At 35.7% G+C, this 18,546-nt stretch overlaps 1 protein-coding gene across 1 annotated transcript in view; it reads left to right on the top strand.

Moving 5' to 3' along the window:
* Positions 1 to 18,546, top strand: part of PIBF1 (progesterone immunomodulatory binding factor 1) — a 129,728-nt gene that overhangs the window by 23,663 nt on the left and 87,519 nt on the right. The window contains exons 7-9 of the mRNA XM_068425352.1: positions 3,484 to 3,665; positions 9,017 to 9,142; positions 13,235 to 13,333. Coding sequence (XP_068281453.1) covers positions 3,484 to 3,665; positions 9,017 to 9,142; positions 13,235 to 13,333 — 407 coding nt within the window. The remainder of the gene's footprint in view (positions 1 to 3,483; positions 3,666 to 9,016; positions 9,143 to 13,234; positions 13,334 to 18,546) is intronic.

Below are 18,546 nucleotides of genomic sequence, written 5' to 3'. Positions count from 1 at the left end.
GCTAGTTGTTTCCAGTCATCTTTTCCTCTGTATGCGTGGATATGGCTTCCAGGAGGATTTGCTTCATAATCTTTGAAGGGACTGAGATTAGATTTACCAACCCACAGTTCTCTGGGTCCTCCTCCTTGAAGGTGGATTCTGGTCATTAGAAGCCTTGCTCACTTGCTATGATCTTTCAAACAGCTGACCAACCTCACAGCAGCGTTAGCTGTCTCCCTTAACATTGGTCAAGTGCTTTCCATTTTTCCCTAGGCATTATGTACATGCTGTTTTCCTAGGTCTCTAGCTTATTCTTCCTTTGCTTCAGTCTTCCGAACTCTGCCAATAAGCTCACGATCCTGGGAGGCCCAAGGGCAAAATTTACCTGTGAAGGCTGAATGCTGTGAGTATGCTCTATCCCTCAAAAGGTGCAGAACTAGTTATAACTTACTGACCAATAGTGAGAGTAGGGCAGAGCTACTGTATGGCTTACATTCTGTTGTGTAAATTTTTTCTAGACATCAATAGAATACATAGATTTTCTTCTTTGTGACTCCAGTAAAATAATGGTTCAGTTGCCTGAAGTTTCATTCACTTCACCTTTACAGAAGTTAGTTCTGTGTCAGGAATAGAGAGACTGCTATTCTGGACCTCTTCTTTTTGTGATACTGCCTATTGACAAGAAGAATTATAGTGCTACTTCCCTTTTGGGCAGGCCTATCTGCTAGGGTTGATGGACTGTTTTTCTCTAATGTGTCTCTGTTAGTCTTTGAAAGTCTTTCTGATGGGAAAATGAATAAATGTCTCTTGAGGCACAGAGGGATTCTCATCTTTGTTAGGCTTCCAGTGAGTTCTGATCCAGTTAAGTCAGTCACTTCACTCAGATCTCTGTCGTTGCCATTCTGGTAGCACTAGTATTTCAAAGGAGAATGTGTTTCTGCTGCTCCAAAGATATTCCAAGAGCTAGAGCTCTGCCAGGTCAAGAGAAATGTCCCTTGCTGCTTCTCTGTTCATTAATTCATTCATCCAAGAGTCACAAATTGTTTTCAGTGATGGCTCCCTTACTGAGCATGTGTGATGACTTTTGGGTCAAGGGACATATGTAGAGAATGTTTCCAAGTGCACTGCCTTCATCTATAGGACTTTTGATGGTTTATATCAGTACAAGCTTCCATTACTTAGTATCCATTTTCACTATTCCTGCATCTAAATTGTTTATAGGAAGGATTGCTTCACTGAACCTCCAGGATTAATTACTCACATTAAGTAAGTGATAAGTTAAGATAGAATCATCCAAAACTATTGGAATCACTAAGGGATTTTTCCCATCATTGCATGTAAGTGTACTTTCCAACAGCTTTTTGGGAGGGAGAAGAGGCTTTTACTGAATCTCAAGAAAGAAACTTTTTCAGTTTATATTGTCATTGACTCATTGTCAGATGGTTTGTAGCTCAGTGCAACTTTACTGCAAAAATAAGACTATCTTTTAAGCTGTGTTTCTTTATAGAAATCTTTCTAGGAAGCACAAAAAGGAACAGAGAAATTCTGAATTCATTTGTGAATTTATTTTTTTAATGTGATATGAAAGGGGCACTGCACAAGAAGGTTGTTCTTGACTTCTGTGCCGGTGCAGGCAATAATCAAAGGGAGGATGTTTGTGTGTTAACACTTTGGCAGCTGAGTAAATGAGACCAGTTATGCCTGAGAGAGTTGAGGGGAGATCATATTGCTTAGTGTCTCTGTATAACAGTGTTACAGATGAAATAGTGGTTATAACTACCACTTTAAAGATAGTACTCCTCTGCCTAATTTTACAGGTAGCCATAGAAATGCTCTGAAACACTAGGGAAGAAACTGAGTTTCTATTAGAAAATATCTTTAATAGTCTCTTCTTTTATATCAGTCTAAGGCTTTGTTGGGCTGTTTATCCATCAGTGATCTAGCATTGTAAGAGGACATCAAAATGCAGGTTTGTTCTCAGCATATAACAATGGCCAAAAAAGTATTGTCATGTACATGAAGTTTGTATGTATGCATCAAGTACTGCAGTATAGCAGCAACAATGGCTTTTTTCATTAATTTTATACTAAACTAATCTGAGAGGGAATGAAAGTAGCACTACTTTAAACTAAAATACCATTTCAAACTGTGTGATTACTTGAATCTCCTGGAAGGTATGTGGTGGTTTTTGTGTATGCTGATACAGTATCACAAGTTCTGGATCAGAAGAGCATGCAGTTGTGTTTACACAGTATTATTCCAGGGGAGGAGGAGTTGGAGGGGTAGTAACTCCTAGATGTCTTTCCTCATGTAGTAATCCATGACATCTGGATATACATGGTTATATGTATAACCTGTTACTGGGAGAGAGAGGACAATTGTGTTTTTTTCTTAAATAAAACAAACTATAGGACAGGTTTTTATACCTCACCCTCTGTGGTTTTCAGCAAGAGGGCAGATGGAGAGAAGCATGCCTCTAAGAGTTGGGTTTTTTTGGTACGAATTTTCAGCTGTTTAACTAGTTGGTTCATGTATTTGACTTGAGTATCTCCCTTAAATAACCTTTAGTCCTTTTATGACTCAGGGTGAATTCTATCTAAAACACGCAAATGATGTCTTTATAGCTTTGGGGGACATATTTCTGATAAGTTATTAATTTATCATTCCTTGAACTTCTCATGTGACATCCTTAGGAGCTTAAACATCAAGATTATTTAAGGTCATAAAACTGAGTTTTGCTACCATGAGTAAGGAGTTGGGCCAGTCTGCTCTATGTCATGTCCTGTGGCTGTTTTCTGACAGTGTTCACCTCAAATAGATGGAGACTACTCTCTCCCACACCATTTTCTTCTTGGAGCATACAGATGACTGATCTGGTGATTGGAAAGGCTGTTACGGAGACTCACAAAATATTAAAGTTTCTACTTTGGCATCAGTTCAGCCTTCTGTAGCAACACCATGCTAAATGAAAGTCAAAACAAGGCATGCATAACCCTCTTTGCCCTTGGTGCTGGCCTGGAATATTACCTTGTCCACGACAATCATGATATACTTCGGCGCCAGAGCTAGGAGTTTCACCATTTCTTTATGGGCAATGATCACTCTGGTGCCCTTAAACTTTTCACTTCTGTTTCTGAGAATGTTGTAGCCAGTATGATGACAGGTCAGCACCAAGACTCAACATCAGTATTTCTGACGTAGAACTATTCAGTACTATCACTATTCATTACTTCAGTACTATGTAGATGCTGAGGTAGATTGAGGGACACTTTACCTCTTTTTCAGGTGAAAGAAATAATGAAAACTCATAAAATTATAATTTTATTAAAGTCTTTTTTCAGCACAAAGCTTCACCAACTTATATTAAACATAAGTGTAAACAGAGTTTTTTGGTTCAGGTGATTTCGGAGAAGAGAGTAAAAATGAAATTGCAAATATGTGTACATAGATTAAATACTTATCTTGAAGTTCATGTTAAAGTGTTCTTTTTAATGCCTTTTATAGCTGGCAACCATACAACAATCCCTCAACTTGTTGCAAAAAGATAAAGATTATCTTAATCGCCAGAACATGGAGCTTAGTGTTCGCTGTGCACATGAAGAAGATCGTCTTGAGAGACTTCAGATTCAGCTAGAGGATGCCAAAAAAGCTAGGGAAGAAATGTATGAAAAATATGTTGCATCCAGGTAAGTTACTGTGTGTTGACATCTATCAGTAGGCAAGTTACTTAACTGTTTTCCCTTGCTTCTTGTACAAATCCTGTTTAATTAAAAATAATTTTAACTTTCAGAAAGCTAGTCCGTGTTTGTATAACTAGAAACAGAACATTTTTGTTGGGTCTTAATGTGTATCAGGAAATTTTTTTAAAATTTTTGATACAAGACCATAGCAGTGAAGATGTCAGCATTGAAAGTTTATGTCAACTATTCTCTTAAATATATCTAGAAGTTTACAGAGGTAACTGTATTTAATTACAAAAGAGAGAAGAACTCTTTAAAGTGCATATGTTACATATCCCCGGCCCCAAATGACCTTTATTAGAAACAGGACTATTTGAAAGGCAAGCTAAATGATTATTGCAGAATAAAATATATTTAATTTTCACAAATGTTTAAAATAGGACATAGTATGTTTCATGTCAGCTGTTAGAGCTGTCAGTCTTTCATATCTCAAGTTTGAATACAGATTCTCTGAATGTAGCCTTGAGAAACAGATTGATCATTGTATGCTAGCCACAATGGTAAATGGTGTCAAATCCTTATGCTATTTGAATTGGTATAGATACATGTATGGGATGTTGAACAGCAAACACTACGCTGTTCAGCTACATGTCTTGCTACGTATGTAATGCTATACCACAAAATTTCATAGAATCATAGAATATCTCAAGTTTGAAGGGACCCATAAGGATCATCAAGTCCAACTTTCTGCTCCTTACAGGACTACCTAAAACTAAATCACAGGACTAAAAGCATCATCCAATTTCAAACCACATTAAGATTTTTCTTATTCAGAATTCAAGGTTATTGAGTTCATGTTATTTCCCTACATCTAGATGCCAAAAAATATAATTTCAATATATATCCCAAAATTACATCAAATATTTGCCTGTATGTACTTCATTAATGGACATAAAATCACTTTTTTTTGATTAGTAGTGTCCTTAAAAAAACACCTATGGATTGAATGAATAAGCTTAGAGTATGAAGTAGGTTCAGCTTCTCTTCAGCTGCTGCCTTCTGTTTGAATCAAGAAGATGGAACTGCAAACAGCATCTATAAATCTTGTGTCCTTGTATAACTAAGATGAAGTGTGCTAATATAACTCTCCTGTAATACAACTAAAAGACAAATTGTTATCTAAATGGAAATAGAAGAGCACTCTACTGAAATTACCAGCTATGGGGTTCCAGCAAATATCAGAACTGTTTTAATACTATTATTCGTTTCAATTCAGTCACTTAAACTTTTTTTTAAAATTTGTTTTACATGTGCATGTATCAGAACTATGTTCACCTGGAACTTCTTTATTTAAAAAAAGAAAATTAAGACTTGCTTTTAAATGGAGTTTTAAAAAATCATGTAGGTCTGAGCAGTCTTCCTCTAGAAATGTGCTTGTAAGTACTGACTCTTGTAGCTAGATTTCTATTTCTAGAAAACCACTGTGAAATCCATATCCTATAATAATGATGTAGAGGCACTTTTACAGAGCTGTCTCCATTTGAGGAACCTAGAAAGAGACGTATGTAGCTTGTCTCTACCAGTTTGGGATACTGTGTAAGCCTGCTTCACTGTCCTCTGGAATATCAGCGGTCTCTGTCTCTTGCATTTGGATGCAAACTAAAGAGAAATTCTGCGACTCTTACTTTACCTTTAGAGACCTTGATACTGTCATTGGGATTCTGCACTGTTACCAGATCTCTCTTGACATCCCTGGTATTGGTAACTTTCTTCATGATGCTGATTTTCATAGGACAGATATTAACTGTAATGAATAATGCAGGTATGTCTACTGTCCCCTAGAGACCATTACTGTCTTTTGCAGGGACAATATAGCATAGCAGAGAAGACAGTGCAGTGTATTGAGCTGCATTTTTAGGACTGCACTGCAGCTTTGGCAGCCTAGGTTGTATTCAAGGTTCTGCTGCTGACCTGCTGATAAACTTTGAATTAAGTAATTTCATAATGTAAAAATGTAATGTAAAATGTAAAAATGTTAATGTAGGATTTCTTTTGTAAAATGGGGTTAATAGTATCCTTTTGCAAAGTGCTTTAAAACCTTCATGTGATCTGCAATATTGCAGAAGCTCTCCTTACTTTACATTTTCCCACTCACATGTATACACTTTGTGTGCATCTTCTGAGACTGCGTCCCATAGTGGGGATTCCTGTCTATTAAGCAATTTATACCATCCATCTCTTGGGTTAAATATCTATGGTATTAGGTTTCTTATAGAGCTCTACAGAATCTTTGTTTCTTAGATGAATTAGAGAGGTACAAGAGTAGACCAGGAGAAAACTGTACCAACTAATTGAGATTGTATAGTCCTCAGTGCTACATGGAGGTGACATCAGTTTGGGTAATAAGCTTCTATTTGCTACCTTTTGAAGAATTTGAGGCTTTTTAATGCTCGCTTCACATGTGGATCTCATTTGGTTGCTATAGTTCAGGAGTGAAGATGATGAAAAAAAACCCAAGAATCGTTTTTTAGGAATAAAGAATAATTCACCTTCTGGTCACCATCAGAACTACTGGCATTGGGTAATGTAGTTAAAAAATTACAGGCTTCAGGAAACTGAGGGATTAGCCTGCCAAATTTTAAAAAAGACACACTTCAAAATAGATTGAGATTGTGGCAATATGAATGGCAGCAGCTCATAGCTACGGTTCTTGGGAATTTATGTGTAAGCACAGACCAACACAAAAGATTTCCCTTTATATGGGAAAAGGGAAGACAGGGGGTGGTGGTTGATGAGAAGCTCAACCTGAGCCAGCAGTGTGCGCTTGCAGCCCAGGAGGCCAACTGTATCCTGGGCCGCATCAAAAGAAGTGTGGCCAGCAGGTCAAGGGAGGTGATTTTCCCCCTCTACTCTGCTCTTGTGAGACCCCACCTGGAGTACTGCGTCCAGCTCTGGGGCCCCCAACATAAAAAGGACATGGAGCTGTTGGAGTGAGTCCAGAGGAGGGCCACGAAGATGATCAGAGGGCTGGAGCACCTCTCCTGTGAAAACAGGCTGAGAGAGTTGGGTCTCTTCAGCCTGGAGAAGAGAAGGCTCTGGGGAGACCTTCTAGCAGCCTTCCAGTACCTGAAGAGGGCCTACAGGAAAGCTGGAGAGGGACTTTTTACAAGGACATGTAGTGATAGGATGAGGGGGAATGGTTTTAAACTGAAAGAGGGTAGATTTAGATTAGATATTAGGAAGAAATTCTTTCCTGTGAGGGTGGTGAGACACTGGAACAGGCTGCCCAGAGAACTTGTGGCTGCCCCCTCCCTGGCAGTGTTTAAGGCCAGGTTGGATGAGGCTTTGAGCGACCTGGTCTAGTGGAAAGGTGTCCCTGCCCATGGCAGGGGTGTTGGAACTAGATGATCTTTAAGGTCCCGTCCAACTGAAACCGTTCTATGATTCTATCTTTAATCTTAAAACACACTCCATAGCTGCATTGGGATGCTTAGATCACTTTTAGTTTATTTGCAGTATAAAGCCTTATAAATAATAGGCCTGGAAAGAAGCTCATTAAAGCCTGCAGCCTGAAGAAGACAAAACAACTTGATAAGGCAAAAACATTTTTAATTACTGCTTAAGCAAAAGACTAACAGCAGGTCAGGAATAAAAATCGCAAATGATGGTCCTTTGCTTCAGCGGCAACTCAGTTGATGTTTATTAAAAGGCATTGTCAGGGCAGTCAAGCTATATACTCGAAATATGTCCTTTACTATGCCATTTGTTTATTTTAGCCATCATAAAGATAAGCATCACTTTGAAACGTCTTCTGGTGACATCACTGTGGGTGTTTGAGACTTTTCCAGATTCTTCTGGTTTTTTCAGTGAACCTTCCTGACTTTTAGCAGTCTTGCCATGGGAGGGAAGGTGTAATTACTGTAATGACAGAAATTTATTTTTGCAAGTAGTAATAGTAATAGCAAATTGTCTAAGTACCAAGAAAATGGTGATGCTTGTTGATTCTGCACACAAGAATTGTGTTCTGAGGTCCTGATCTTCAGCATTCTTTTTTTTTTCTATATATTGAGTCATATAACACATAAAGAACGCAAAAAGTTTCTGATGGGGACCTTACATTCCAGTACAGTGTGTCTGGGGTTTTTATTATAAACTTCTTCGTTGTATCAAAGATATTCATAAAGTATTTTGCTGTAGTGTGGTGCACTTGAGGAAGAAGAGGAGAAAAATTTATTTTTACCTTGAAGGGTCAACTGAAATTCAGTGTCTCAATAAAAAGAAAACAGGAAAACCTGGACAGCAAGCATTCTGACATTTAAATATTTTGGGGCTTTTAGTTAATGTTAAGGAGTTTTTGGCCAGCTCAGGTACTGATTTCTAAAAATCATGGGCTATCACGCAAATGGAAATCGGAAGAAATCTAAAACCTTTTACGGTTATAAATGCACATTTCTTAATAAACGTGCTTTTATTTCCAAACCTGTAATTTCTACCGGTTGCTTCACTGTTGATTGATTATTCTTGAACATTAATTAGGTGCTATGAAATGTTAACATTTCTTAGCTGTTAAGTACTTACAGCATAAGCCTTTTTTTTGTAGTTTTGTAGGAGAAATTCTTTGTGGGATTCCCTACAATCTGTCATGGACTTCTAAAGTTACAAAAAGATGTCAATATTACTCTGAAATGAAATTCTTTTGTCCAGGAATCTTCTGCCACCTGCTGCTTAAAAACTTAAGTATGTATTTTAGTTAATTAATGTGTCACATTGACAGGATAAATTCCCAAACCTTGTGTTTTTTTTGACTTCACAAATCTCCACAGCATGTAACTTTCAATGTTTCTTGTGATGTTTTTTCCCCACATGAGGTCCAAATAGTACACAACAAAGTCTTGTAGGAGCATAGCAGTATTGTGAGTTAGCAAGTTAATCAACCCATACCCTGTGATGAAGAAGCTAGAAAACTTTGGAAAGCAAGGAATTAATTTTTTTTTAAGTGCTTAATTAATATGAACACGCATGTAGAGGCTGACAAAGAATTTCTGGAAGAATGTTAGCATAATGTTGCATGACTAATCAATGTCAAATTACTTTGAAAAATTAAAACAGTATGCAGAAAGCTTTTATTTATTCCCAATTAAATATTATTTATTCCAGATTGATTTTCACTCAGTTTGCATAGCAAAACAGGCTAATATGTATTGCGAGCAATTTGGGAGGAAAATGAGTAAGAATTAAAATAAAATGTAAAATCAAGAAGTGCTCTGCTGTACTTGTACAGCTGTACCTGAAGTTTTGATATTTTGGCCAATGCAATTAATTTTAAATTCCTATGTTGTGTATTTGTTTATTTACAGAGACCACTATAAAACAGAATATGAAAAGAGACTGCATGAAGAGTTGGAACAAATAAGGTTGAAAACAAATCAAGAAATTGAGCAACTAAGAAGCACTTCAAAAGAGATGTATGAACGTGAAAACAGGTAGATAAGATGGAGGCAATAACCTAATTAGGGTAAAAATGACCAAGTACTGTTTTGTGCTAAGGTATAATCCTAGTTGACTGGCTCTTTGAGAGGTGATCGAAATGTCAGAATTTGAGTTCAATTATAAAACTGATGAGAATCTTGTAAAAACTAAAATGAAATTATACTTGTACAGTAAATATATGGTGTTATATTTATTATTAAATGATAGACATCCAGCATTGTCAATGAAAAGTATTATTAAAATTCATGTTCTAGATAAATATTAGTGGTTTGAAGTTTGTTCAGCTGTATAGTGTTAATTAATACAAAATGTGCTGGTTTACCTGTCATGCTATATGGGTAATCTTGAAACTGTGCCAGGAAACCAGAAGAGAAGGTGTTGTGCAGAAAGTTACACAGAAAAAAATGAGGGGAAACCCTCATAAGACTTATGCATTTCTAAAATAAATTTATTTGAGATTGTTTACAGCATTATGATTCAAAAAAGCATTGATTTTCTGTAAATTATTATAAAAACGGTTTTTTTGAAGAAGAAGATCCTAGTCCTGCAAAGACCTGCATATTGAATTTTGTATGTGTGTCATCTTGTTGAATTCCATGGAATTACATGCAGAGTTAGGCACATGAATAAGCCTTTAGGGATCTAAGAGTTTGGACTTTTGGCACTGGATTTCTTTTTGAGCTTGTTTTTTGCCCCTTTTATTTCTTTAAAATGGGAGGAGCCTTTAGTAATTCATTATAACTTCATTGTAGATGTCCTGAAAGTGTCTTGTGTGGAGAAGGAAATGACCATAGTAAAAAGATATTTGTGGCATCAGCATCTGTTCCTCTAATAGGTAGTTCTGTTACTGCTTAGAAGAGTGAAAAAAGAACATGACTCCTGCTGTCTGTCTTCCACTCAACTGAAAGGTTCTAATTAAAAAAAATTACATCATTGTGTAGCTTTGCAAGTGTGAGTAAAATATATGCACACATACATCCACACCAATTCCTGTATGCAACTCTATTTTGAATTACAAAGTATGAATTTAAACCTCCACTCTTGGTGGAGATTTGACAAGGGTTTGTATATCATTGAGAAAGCTACTGAAAGATATTTCATTTGTATCTGGAACCAATTTACAGAAGTTTTGTTCCTCATTTTGAAATAGTTACTTCTGAAATGTAAATCCCTTAGATTTTACTTTATATTTTGCAAAAAAGGATTTTTACTGTATGCTCTTTCTATAAAATACTAAAAAATTCCACCATAAGACAGTGCTTCCCAGTCTGAGGTGCCCCTCAATGGTGAGACAAACGGAACCCCAAGTTGTGAGCAAAGCAGTTTGCAATGAAGTTGCGTGGTGGGATGAGATGCTGATTGTGACTGAAAATAAAGCTAAGATGCTGGTTTCATCTTCAGGCTCAAAGCATGGAATGGTGTTACAGCAAAACTAATCTAATATTCAGTTGCTCTTACTCCTTACCACTTTGCCAAGCCTGATGGGCCTGATGTTTCCCTTGAGTTTATTGGCACTTATTTTACAGTTGGATGAATCAGTTCAAGAAGCTAAAATGTGGAGGGGAGTGAACCAATAAAAAGGTGATGCTTTCATTCTTAATTTATTTGGGGTCAGTTTCAGTTGTTTTGGTGGTAGTAAGCACTGGCTATGTTTGCATTAGCAAGCATGAGTGAATTCACAGGGTACATGAACGTCTGCATGAGGTTTGACTTTGGATTAGCTGTAGTCTGTTCCCACAGATCAAACACAGTTTAGTAGTTTTGAGCATGTTAGATGCTCTCCCTGAGCACGTCTTCTGACCTGATTCAATCTGACTGGAATCCAATTTGTGCGTTCTAGAATAGTTTAGGGATGTGAACTGAAGTGCAATAAATGGCAGTTGCCAAGAGGTTTATTTCAAAAGCTAATACAGATGCCCTTGTGCTTCTGCTTCCCCTCCCCTGCCCTCATCACACCCCTTTTTTTGTTTTTTTTGGTTGTGTTTTTTTTTTTCCCCCATACCTCTTTATGAATCTGTAGGTGATATTCCTTCCCGTTTTAGAAGGGTAGTTTCACTTGTATGATAGACTCGCTAGATACCTGATGGTCCTTTATGGCCTGTATGTGCAGCCATCTGATAGGTGCTTCGCCCTTTTAAAATCGCAGTCACAATCTGAAAACTGGCAGTGGCGCTAGTGTGTTTCCTAGCTCTGTTGAAAATATTTCACTAGAAGTTACATCACATCTGTGATTGTCATCTTGTTGGTTGAGTAGTACCTCGTGTGCTTTTTCCTTTTATTACATTTTCAATTGATTAGCTATTCAGTTAAGCAAAGTAGTTTATTGTCTAAATGAGTTGCTGTGTATTTCCTGCTGTTTAATTTTTTTATCCCACTTCCGTTACTCGAGTCTTAAGTATACAACATTTCACTCCCACTCTGAGACATAATATGCTTGATCTTAATACTGTTAACAAAATTAATTACCATGTTCTTGTATTTTGGTATGAGTCCGTTTTAAAGAATCTACTCTCAAGAACAGTCCCTGAATTTAATTGGTAAATTCTGTAGCCCAGTAACTCAATTTTAAAGAAAAAATTGTTATCTTTCTCTCACAGCCAGTTAATTGTTATGTAATTCTGATGTTGATTCTTCATAAGAAACTATTTCTTATTCATATGAATTACTTTGAGTTCAGAAAATTACCATTGGTAACATTTCTTTAGTCTAGAAAATAGTCTTTCATCCAAAAGTGATATACCTTTAGTGTGGCTAAAATGATCAAGGATGACATTTGCATGGGCTTAATAATTTTCCATTTACCTCTATATATTGACTTTTCTCTCTTCTTCAAAATTTGCCTGAGAATATGATTTCACTTTGCTTTAAGTCAAAAAGTTCCTGTGGGGGAGAGGGGAAGAAACAACTTCCGTGGGAAGAGCTTGGTTGCGTCTACATTAACAGTTTAGTTCAGATGAAAAATGTGGTTTTGAAGTGAAACCCCCAAGTCGTTGCTGCTTGCCACATTTTTGCCTGCCTCACAGTTTGTGCTTGGATTTGCGGTACTGTGCCTACATTTGTAGCACATGAAACAGGATTCCTTTTAGAGGAAATGAATTGAGAGGAGTCTCTAAGATCATCTAATCTATTCCAAATGCTAGTGAGTGTTCAGGTCACAGGAGCAAACCAGGAGTACAGTAAAATCTTTGAAAACGGTTGCAAGGTAGGCGTCCGGTCCTCAACAGCTGCTGTTTGCTCTGCAAATTGGCTTTTACTGTGTTGCACTAAATAATGGAGGCACAGCTTATAAGCACTATCTAAGCAGCACTTCCACTTAGTACAGTTTATTGCAATGTTATGCTACAGGCAGACTAGAGGTTAACAGACTATTAATACCTATATAATTTTTAACACAAATACTACATGTATTATTCTTCATATATTTCACTGACACCTATTCTCATTTGTGTCAGTGAAATAAGAATGAGATAATTTGCAAGTCTTGACTGATTCTTGGTTAAAAAATGGGAAAAGATTGATTGCAATAAAATGTTTGTGTTTATTTTATGGGTCTGTGCAGATCAAAAATGATGCCAGCAGTAGAAACCAGAAGACACCAATGATATGCAGTAACCTAGATATCAGACTAACTAGCCAATTAGTTGTATTTGGACATGTGTTTATCTATGCCTAACTAATCTTTTCCTGCACTGTTATAGAAGTTATGAATGATCTCAGCTAGGAGGGCAGCATTCCCCTATTTATTAGTGAAGTACCAAGCAAAATTATTGAAATTTATTTAATTCCTACAAAAAATAAGTAATTTACATTTCTAGTATTCTAGAATTATTCATATTTTTCTACATATTAATAGGTGGTTTGATCATTGTTTTTAGAATTTCAGAACTGGAAACTTTGCTGGTGTATATGAAAGTAATCTGAAATAAAGCCTTTGTAATGAATAGGCATATAGATAGACAGACACCTCTATCATTGTGAGAACTGAAGAAGGTAGCTTTGAAGTTAAGGTCAGTCAGTAGTAATTCATGAAGCAAACCAGTCTCTTTTCTAACAGATTCTTGACAGAATAACTTTTGTTCCTTCAGAAATTTGAGAGAAGCGAGGGATAATGCTGTTGCTGAAAAAGAAAGAGCAGTTATTGCAGAAAAGGATGCTTTAAGAAAATATGATCAACTCCTAGAACAGTAAGTATCTTTTAAAATGCATATAAAAGGTATAAAGGTATAACTATATTTATATCTAAGGAGTTTTCAGTAGGAGGAATGACTGCTTTGACTTTCTGCTTGTAAAGAATAAATTGAATTACAAACATTTTGTTTAAATGAAGTTACAGATTTAATTCTAGTAATAATTTTTTTTCCATTACCAGTGCAGTACTAATATGAAAGTTTGATTTCTCTCCTACAATTCTGTAAAGACAAGCAAACATAATTATGCATCTCGTAGCAAGAATGTGGATTTCATACTGTACAATAGCAGTGGTCAAACTCTGAACCTGTTTTGTTGGTTTTTTTTCCTATAGTTAGAAGTAGAAAATTATCTTGTATGAGAACTTCAATTAGTAGTTTTTGTAAAGTGTGGATAGAGAGTAGTAGTCATGAACAGTTACACTTGCTACATGTTTCTTTTCTTACTGCTGTCTCTTCTCAGTCTTTCATATTCCATGTATAAAAAAAGTGTCCGTAGAAATGTACTATTTCATTCATATGGAGAAGGAAACTATGACTGATTTTCTGCCTGTTTACAAGCAGTCTTACTATCCTGCTCTGCAGCACCTTGTCTTTACTTTTTGTAAATTTAGAATATTAGCTATGGTAAATTATGAGGTAATTTAAAACTATGGACAGTAATCAAAGCTGTTCAGGGTAAGTTTGTCATGTGTCCTTAATTCTGGTCTTGATTCATTGTTTAATCCACACCTTTTTTTCTAAATGAAAAAAAGGGGTCAGTTCATTAACCAACTGTGCCACCTGGTCATCTACTCAAAGGAAGTACTGATGTGAACTGGTTTTGCTTGGAATTGTTTTTAATTACAAGTAGTAATGTTAAAATGTTGTTAGCTTAAGCATAGGCACAAAGTAATTAAAGCTTTTAATTTTTATGTGTAACTCCTAAATTGCAGTGGTGATATTACTGAAGAAATAGCATTGCCCCAGCGTAGCCACAAAGGACTGAAAAAAATGTCGGTGCTGACTAGTGGTGTGAAACAATAGGGGTAGTTCTAGAGTAAACAAGATGAGTGAGAGGACTTGATATCCACGCTGAGTTTCAGGGGTTTGACTTCAGATTAATTCTAGTTCAGATTGAAAGGGCACAAGGGTGCTGACTGCCTTTTGGTGGTTAGAGTGCATTGTAGATGTTCATGGCTTCTCCAAAAGGAATTCAGTTAGCAAACTCTGAGATGATGGCTCCACAATGCAAATCAAAATGTGGAAATCAAAGCTGGTTAAGTGGGGACAACCAGGAAACTTGGTTCAAAACTCATCTCCTAAGTCGAAATAAAATGCTAATGTGAGTCAATGATGTGTTTCTTTCTGATGAGACTCCTACCTTTCACTGTGATAAGACTTACTATGACATATGGGGAGTTCATGTCTAACGAAGCTCTTCTGGAAAGTAGGTCTGGCGTGTGATAATTTGAGTATGCACACTTTCTTGTTTCTAATGAAAATAATCAACTTTATATTTCTTACCATATTTATTTTGAAACTTTAGAATCATGGAGAAAATACTTTTCTATTCTGCTGTATTCCCACTCATATAATGTGTCATTTTTTTAATATTGTTGATTTTTTGAGGAGGGAATTTCCCCTGCAATCAGAAACATAGGAAGAAGATTTTACAATGCAAGCGTTTGAGGGGAAAAAAAGAAAGTTAGTAATATGCCATTTGTTGTTATTTTGTTAGATGAACTCATGCTTCTGTCCTCCTGTAGCTTTTTCTAGTGATAATCTCTCCAATTAAGTAAAACTGTCCTCTCCTTGATTTAAATAAGTTAATAAGTTGATTGATACTGTTTTTTGGAGTTCAAAGAGGTAGATTATTCCTCAGAAGATTATGCTTTTCAGAGAAAAAACTTACGCTTGGGAAAATGGAAAACCCATACTTCGCCTCTTTAAAATATCTGTCTCTCTTTAAAATTAGTTCCCTTCTAACCACAGTACAGGTGTCAAGACCATGACTTCTTCCACATTCCAAATCATCTACCTAAATGAATGACAAAGTGAAGTAACAAACTGGCATGATGAAATGGAATAAATGCCTTAACTTTTAAAAGACCCCAAATTTTGAATTTACTGTGGACTGACATGTGGCAGTTCTGTGAACAAAGACATTTTCTATAATCACAAAAACCCCCTGAGATGAAAAAGGAATACCTGTGCTGTCCAGTTCTATATTTAAGTGATTATAACACCTAGTTCTACTTTAGTGAAAACAAGGTGACTCATCGTAGTTACCACTGGTATCATAACCTGTATAAACAAACATGTTTGAAAGCTGCAGAAGTATGTGGAATGTTGACTGGCCTGAATAGTGGTTAAATAAAGCCCCTGGGAAATCTTGTGATCAGAAGTGTAACTAATACCCAATTTTCTAGTCAAGTGCAGTTATTTTAATTTTTCTTACTGATGTTTGTGATAGCTTTTTGTAAACAGCTGTTTACAAATACCAAGAAAATACCAAAGTGATAATATTCATAAAAGAGTTATATTGAGAAAGAATCTGCTGTTTCAACCTCAAAGTAGATGACTGTGATGTCAGGATGTAAGTTTTGTTGCTCTCTTTGCTATTTTACAGCTGTAAATTCTGTATGAGAATCCATGTTTCATTTACTTGTGACAATGAAAAAATCTTAACTGATTTGATATTTTGGATTAAACTGTGGTCAATGTCACACATGTTCTAAAAAAATTACGATCAAATGGAAACACTTTCACTTTGTTTTAAACTGCTGGTAATGTGACTAAGACTTTTTTCTAGTTTTAAAGCTATATTACTTCAGTTGAAAGTGTCTCGGAGTGAATGAGGAGAGCAATTCTATAATAGCTCCATCATCTACTACGTAGTAAAGTGTAGATACCAAATATGTTCCAACCTTTCCTTCTCTTGAATATTCCTGAAGTGTTATTTTCAAACTATTGACTGTGAATATGTTACTAACTTCTCCTTGCCAAAAAAAACCTGACCCAACAAAACAACAAAAAAACCCCACCACTGAAAAGTAGAACAAATGCATCCTGGTTTCCTATTGTTTTTTTTCCTACTGGTTAAATTTTCTAGTTTCGTCTAAGGTGGAATGTCAAACTGAAATGGTTCCTTTGTTCAAAATAGTCTCCAAGGTCTAATATGGGATGAACTCGTGCAAGAGCACATCACCTCAGGGGACACCTGGAAGAGCCATCTCTTGCCTTTGATTGTTCACTTCCTTTAAACCTTAAGGAATATAATTTCCTTTTGAAGGACTGTACAGCTCAGCTGTATCAGTGGAAAGTGGTTTAAAAATTACAGAATTACTGGGAATACAAGGGAAATCGATAGATGATGTGATTTTAAAAAATCTTATTTTTATTAGTGACAAAAAATCTGTACTCTGTTACAGTTGATTGCTGCTCACATGATGTACTCAAGGTGATTTTTCTTTTCCTGTCTTTGTAATGCTAAAACGAGAAGTGTAGAAAAATGAAGAGAAACAAAATAGGTATGCAAAAAACGAAAAAAGAATATTCAAGAAAATTGTCTTATGGCAATACTGTTCCTTCAGCTTTGCAGTGGGCACTATTTATAAAAACCCCTCAGTTTTGTAAAAGCTTAATGAAAGGTTTAAATTCCTGCCTCTGTCTATGAGGTAATACGATATTTTTAAGTATGTGCTTTTTTTCCTTATTATTTGAATATGCACAGATGATGAAAGGGCATTTTTAAACAATGTTTTTATAGTTTGGTTGAGTAAAGTCAGGATGGTGGCTACAAAAAATAGTTTAGAGTCCTAGGTTTATTCTATAAAGATTTTGAAGGATTTTGGATTATTATTTAAATGTTTCTGGATTGATGTATGTAGCTCGGCTACTTAATACTGTTAGGTATGTAATGGACAATCTGCTACAGGTAAAAATACCTTTAGAAGTATTTTTAGTGTTTCTATTTAGAAATGCCTTTCTCAAATAAAAAGCAAACCAGCATAAAAATCGTTGACATTTCTTGATAGCAATTGTCTATGCTTCACAGGTTAAAAAAAGTATGCAAAAGTTCTCTGTATGTTTGTATTTACGTATTTAGTGCTTTTCTTTCCAGTCAGCTGCAAGCTGTGTGTACATTTTGGAGACTTCTTTTAGTCTATCTATTAATCTTTATATAATTTCTATTGTTTACCCTTGTTTTCTTTGCTCTTCATAATTGTAGTACTTTTTAGAATTCATTTGGAGGTGAGATTAATGCTATCTGATTTTAGTCATCTGTTTTAAACTTTGTAGGTCATGGAGAGAGGTGATCAATCCTGTTCATAAAATGAGTGTTTAAAGTAGATGAAATTAAGATCTCTATATCTTCTTATTAATTGCAGACAAGCCCAGAGGACTATCTTAGAGGAGAAGATAATTGGATAAATTTACTGAATAAATAAGTGTACTACTTTGCATTTAGAATCTTTGCTGAGCATGCAGGAATCTCATTATTAGATTAGCATTATTACATTATACATTCATTGTTAATAGAAACATTAAAAGTAATTATTTGTCCCTTCTATTAACATGTTTTTATAATCCAGATGTTGCTGACTGCAATAACAGGATTCTAATCTTAAAATTATTAAGTCAATGTATTTGTGTGCTGGACTTACTGCTAGTATTTAAATAAGGACCTATTATCTCTTCAAGAATATTTGTATGAAGTGAGGATTTAAAGAATGAAAAAAAAAAAATCCATACTGAAAACTTCTGGCCAAAATATTTCTTTGCCAAAGCTGCCATAACCCTATAAAAAAAACTACTGTCACAGCCTTTTATTCCCTAGATGTGGCTGTTACTTTTGTATATGAAGGGCTTTGTAATCCCTTGAAGAGCTACGTAGGTCTTAAAAATCACTACCGCTTTAAATCTTCAGTGTCAATTAATGTTATTAGTGTTTTCTAAATTACTTTTTTTGGTAATAATCATTTGCTGCTGCTATATTAATTTATGACTTCTATAGTATGATGCGTATATGTAATTTTGATAACACTTGGGATTTGTATCAGAATAAAGCTGAGCCCTTTACTGTCATTGTTAGACCTTGTCCAGATTCAGCCCTAGCAAATGTAACTACTACACATTTCCCATGAAAACTACCTTCATCTTGTTCTTCTGATGAGAAAGTTAAGTACGAGGTGCAGCTAAAAGGGTGAAAGGTGGATGTCATGGAA

The sequence above is a fragment of the Nyctibius grandis genome, chromosome 2 (genome assembly GCF_013368605.1).
Source record: "Nyctibius grandis isolate bNycGra1 chromosome 2, bNycGra1.pri, whole genome shotgun sequence".
Lineage (NCBI taxonomy): Eukaryota > Metazoa > Chordata > Aves > Nyctibiiformes > Nyctibiidae > Nyctibius > Nyctibius grandis.
The sequence above is the reverse complement of the archived record's forward strand: the minus strand, read 5'-3'. Positions and strand labels throughout refer to the sequence as shown.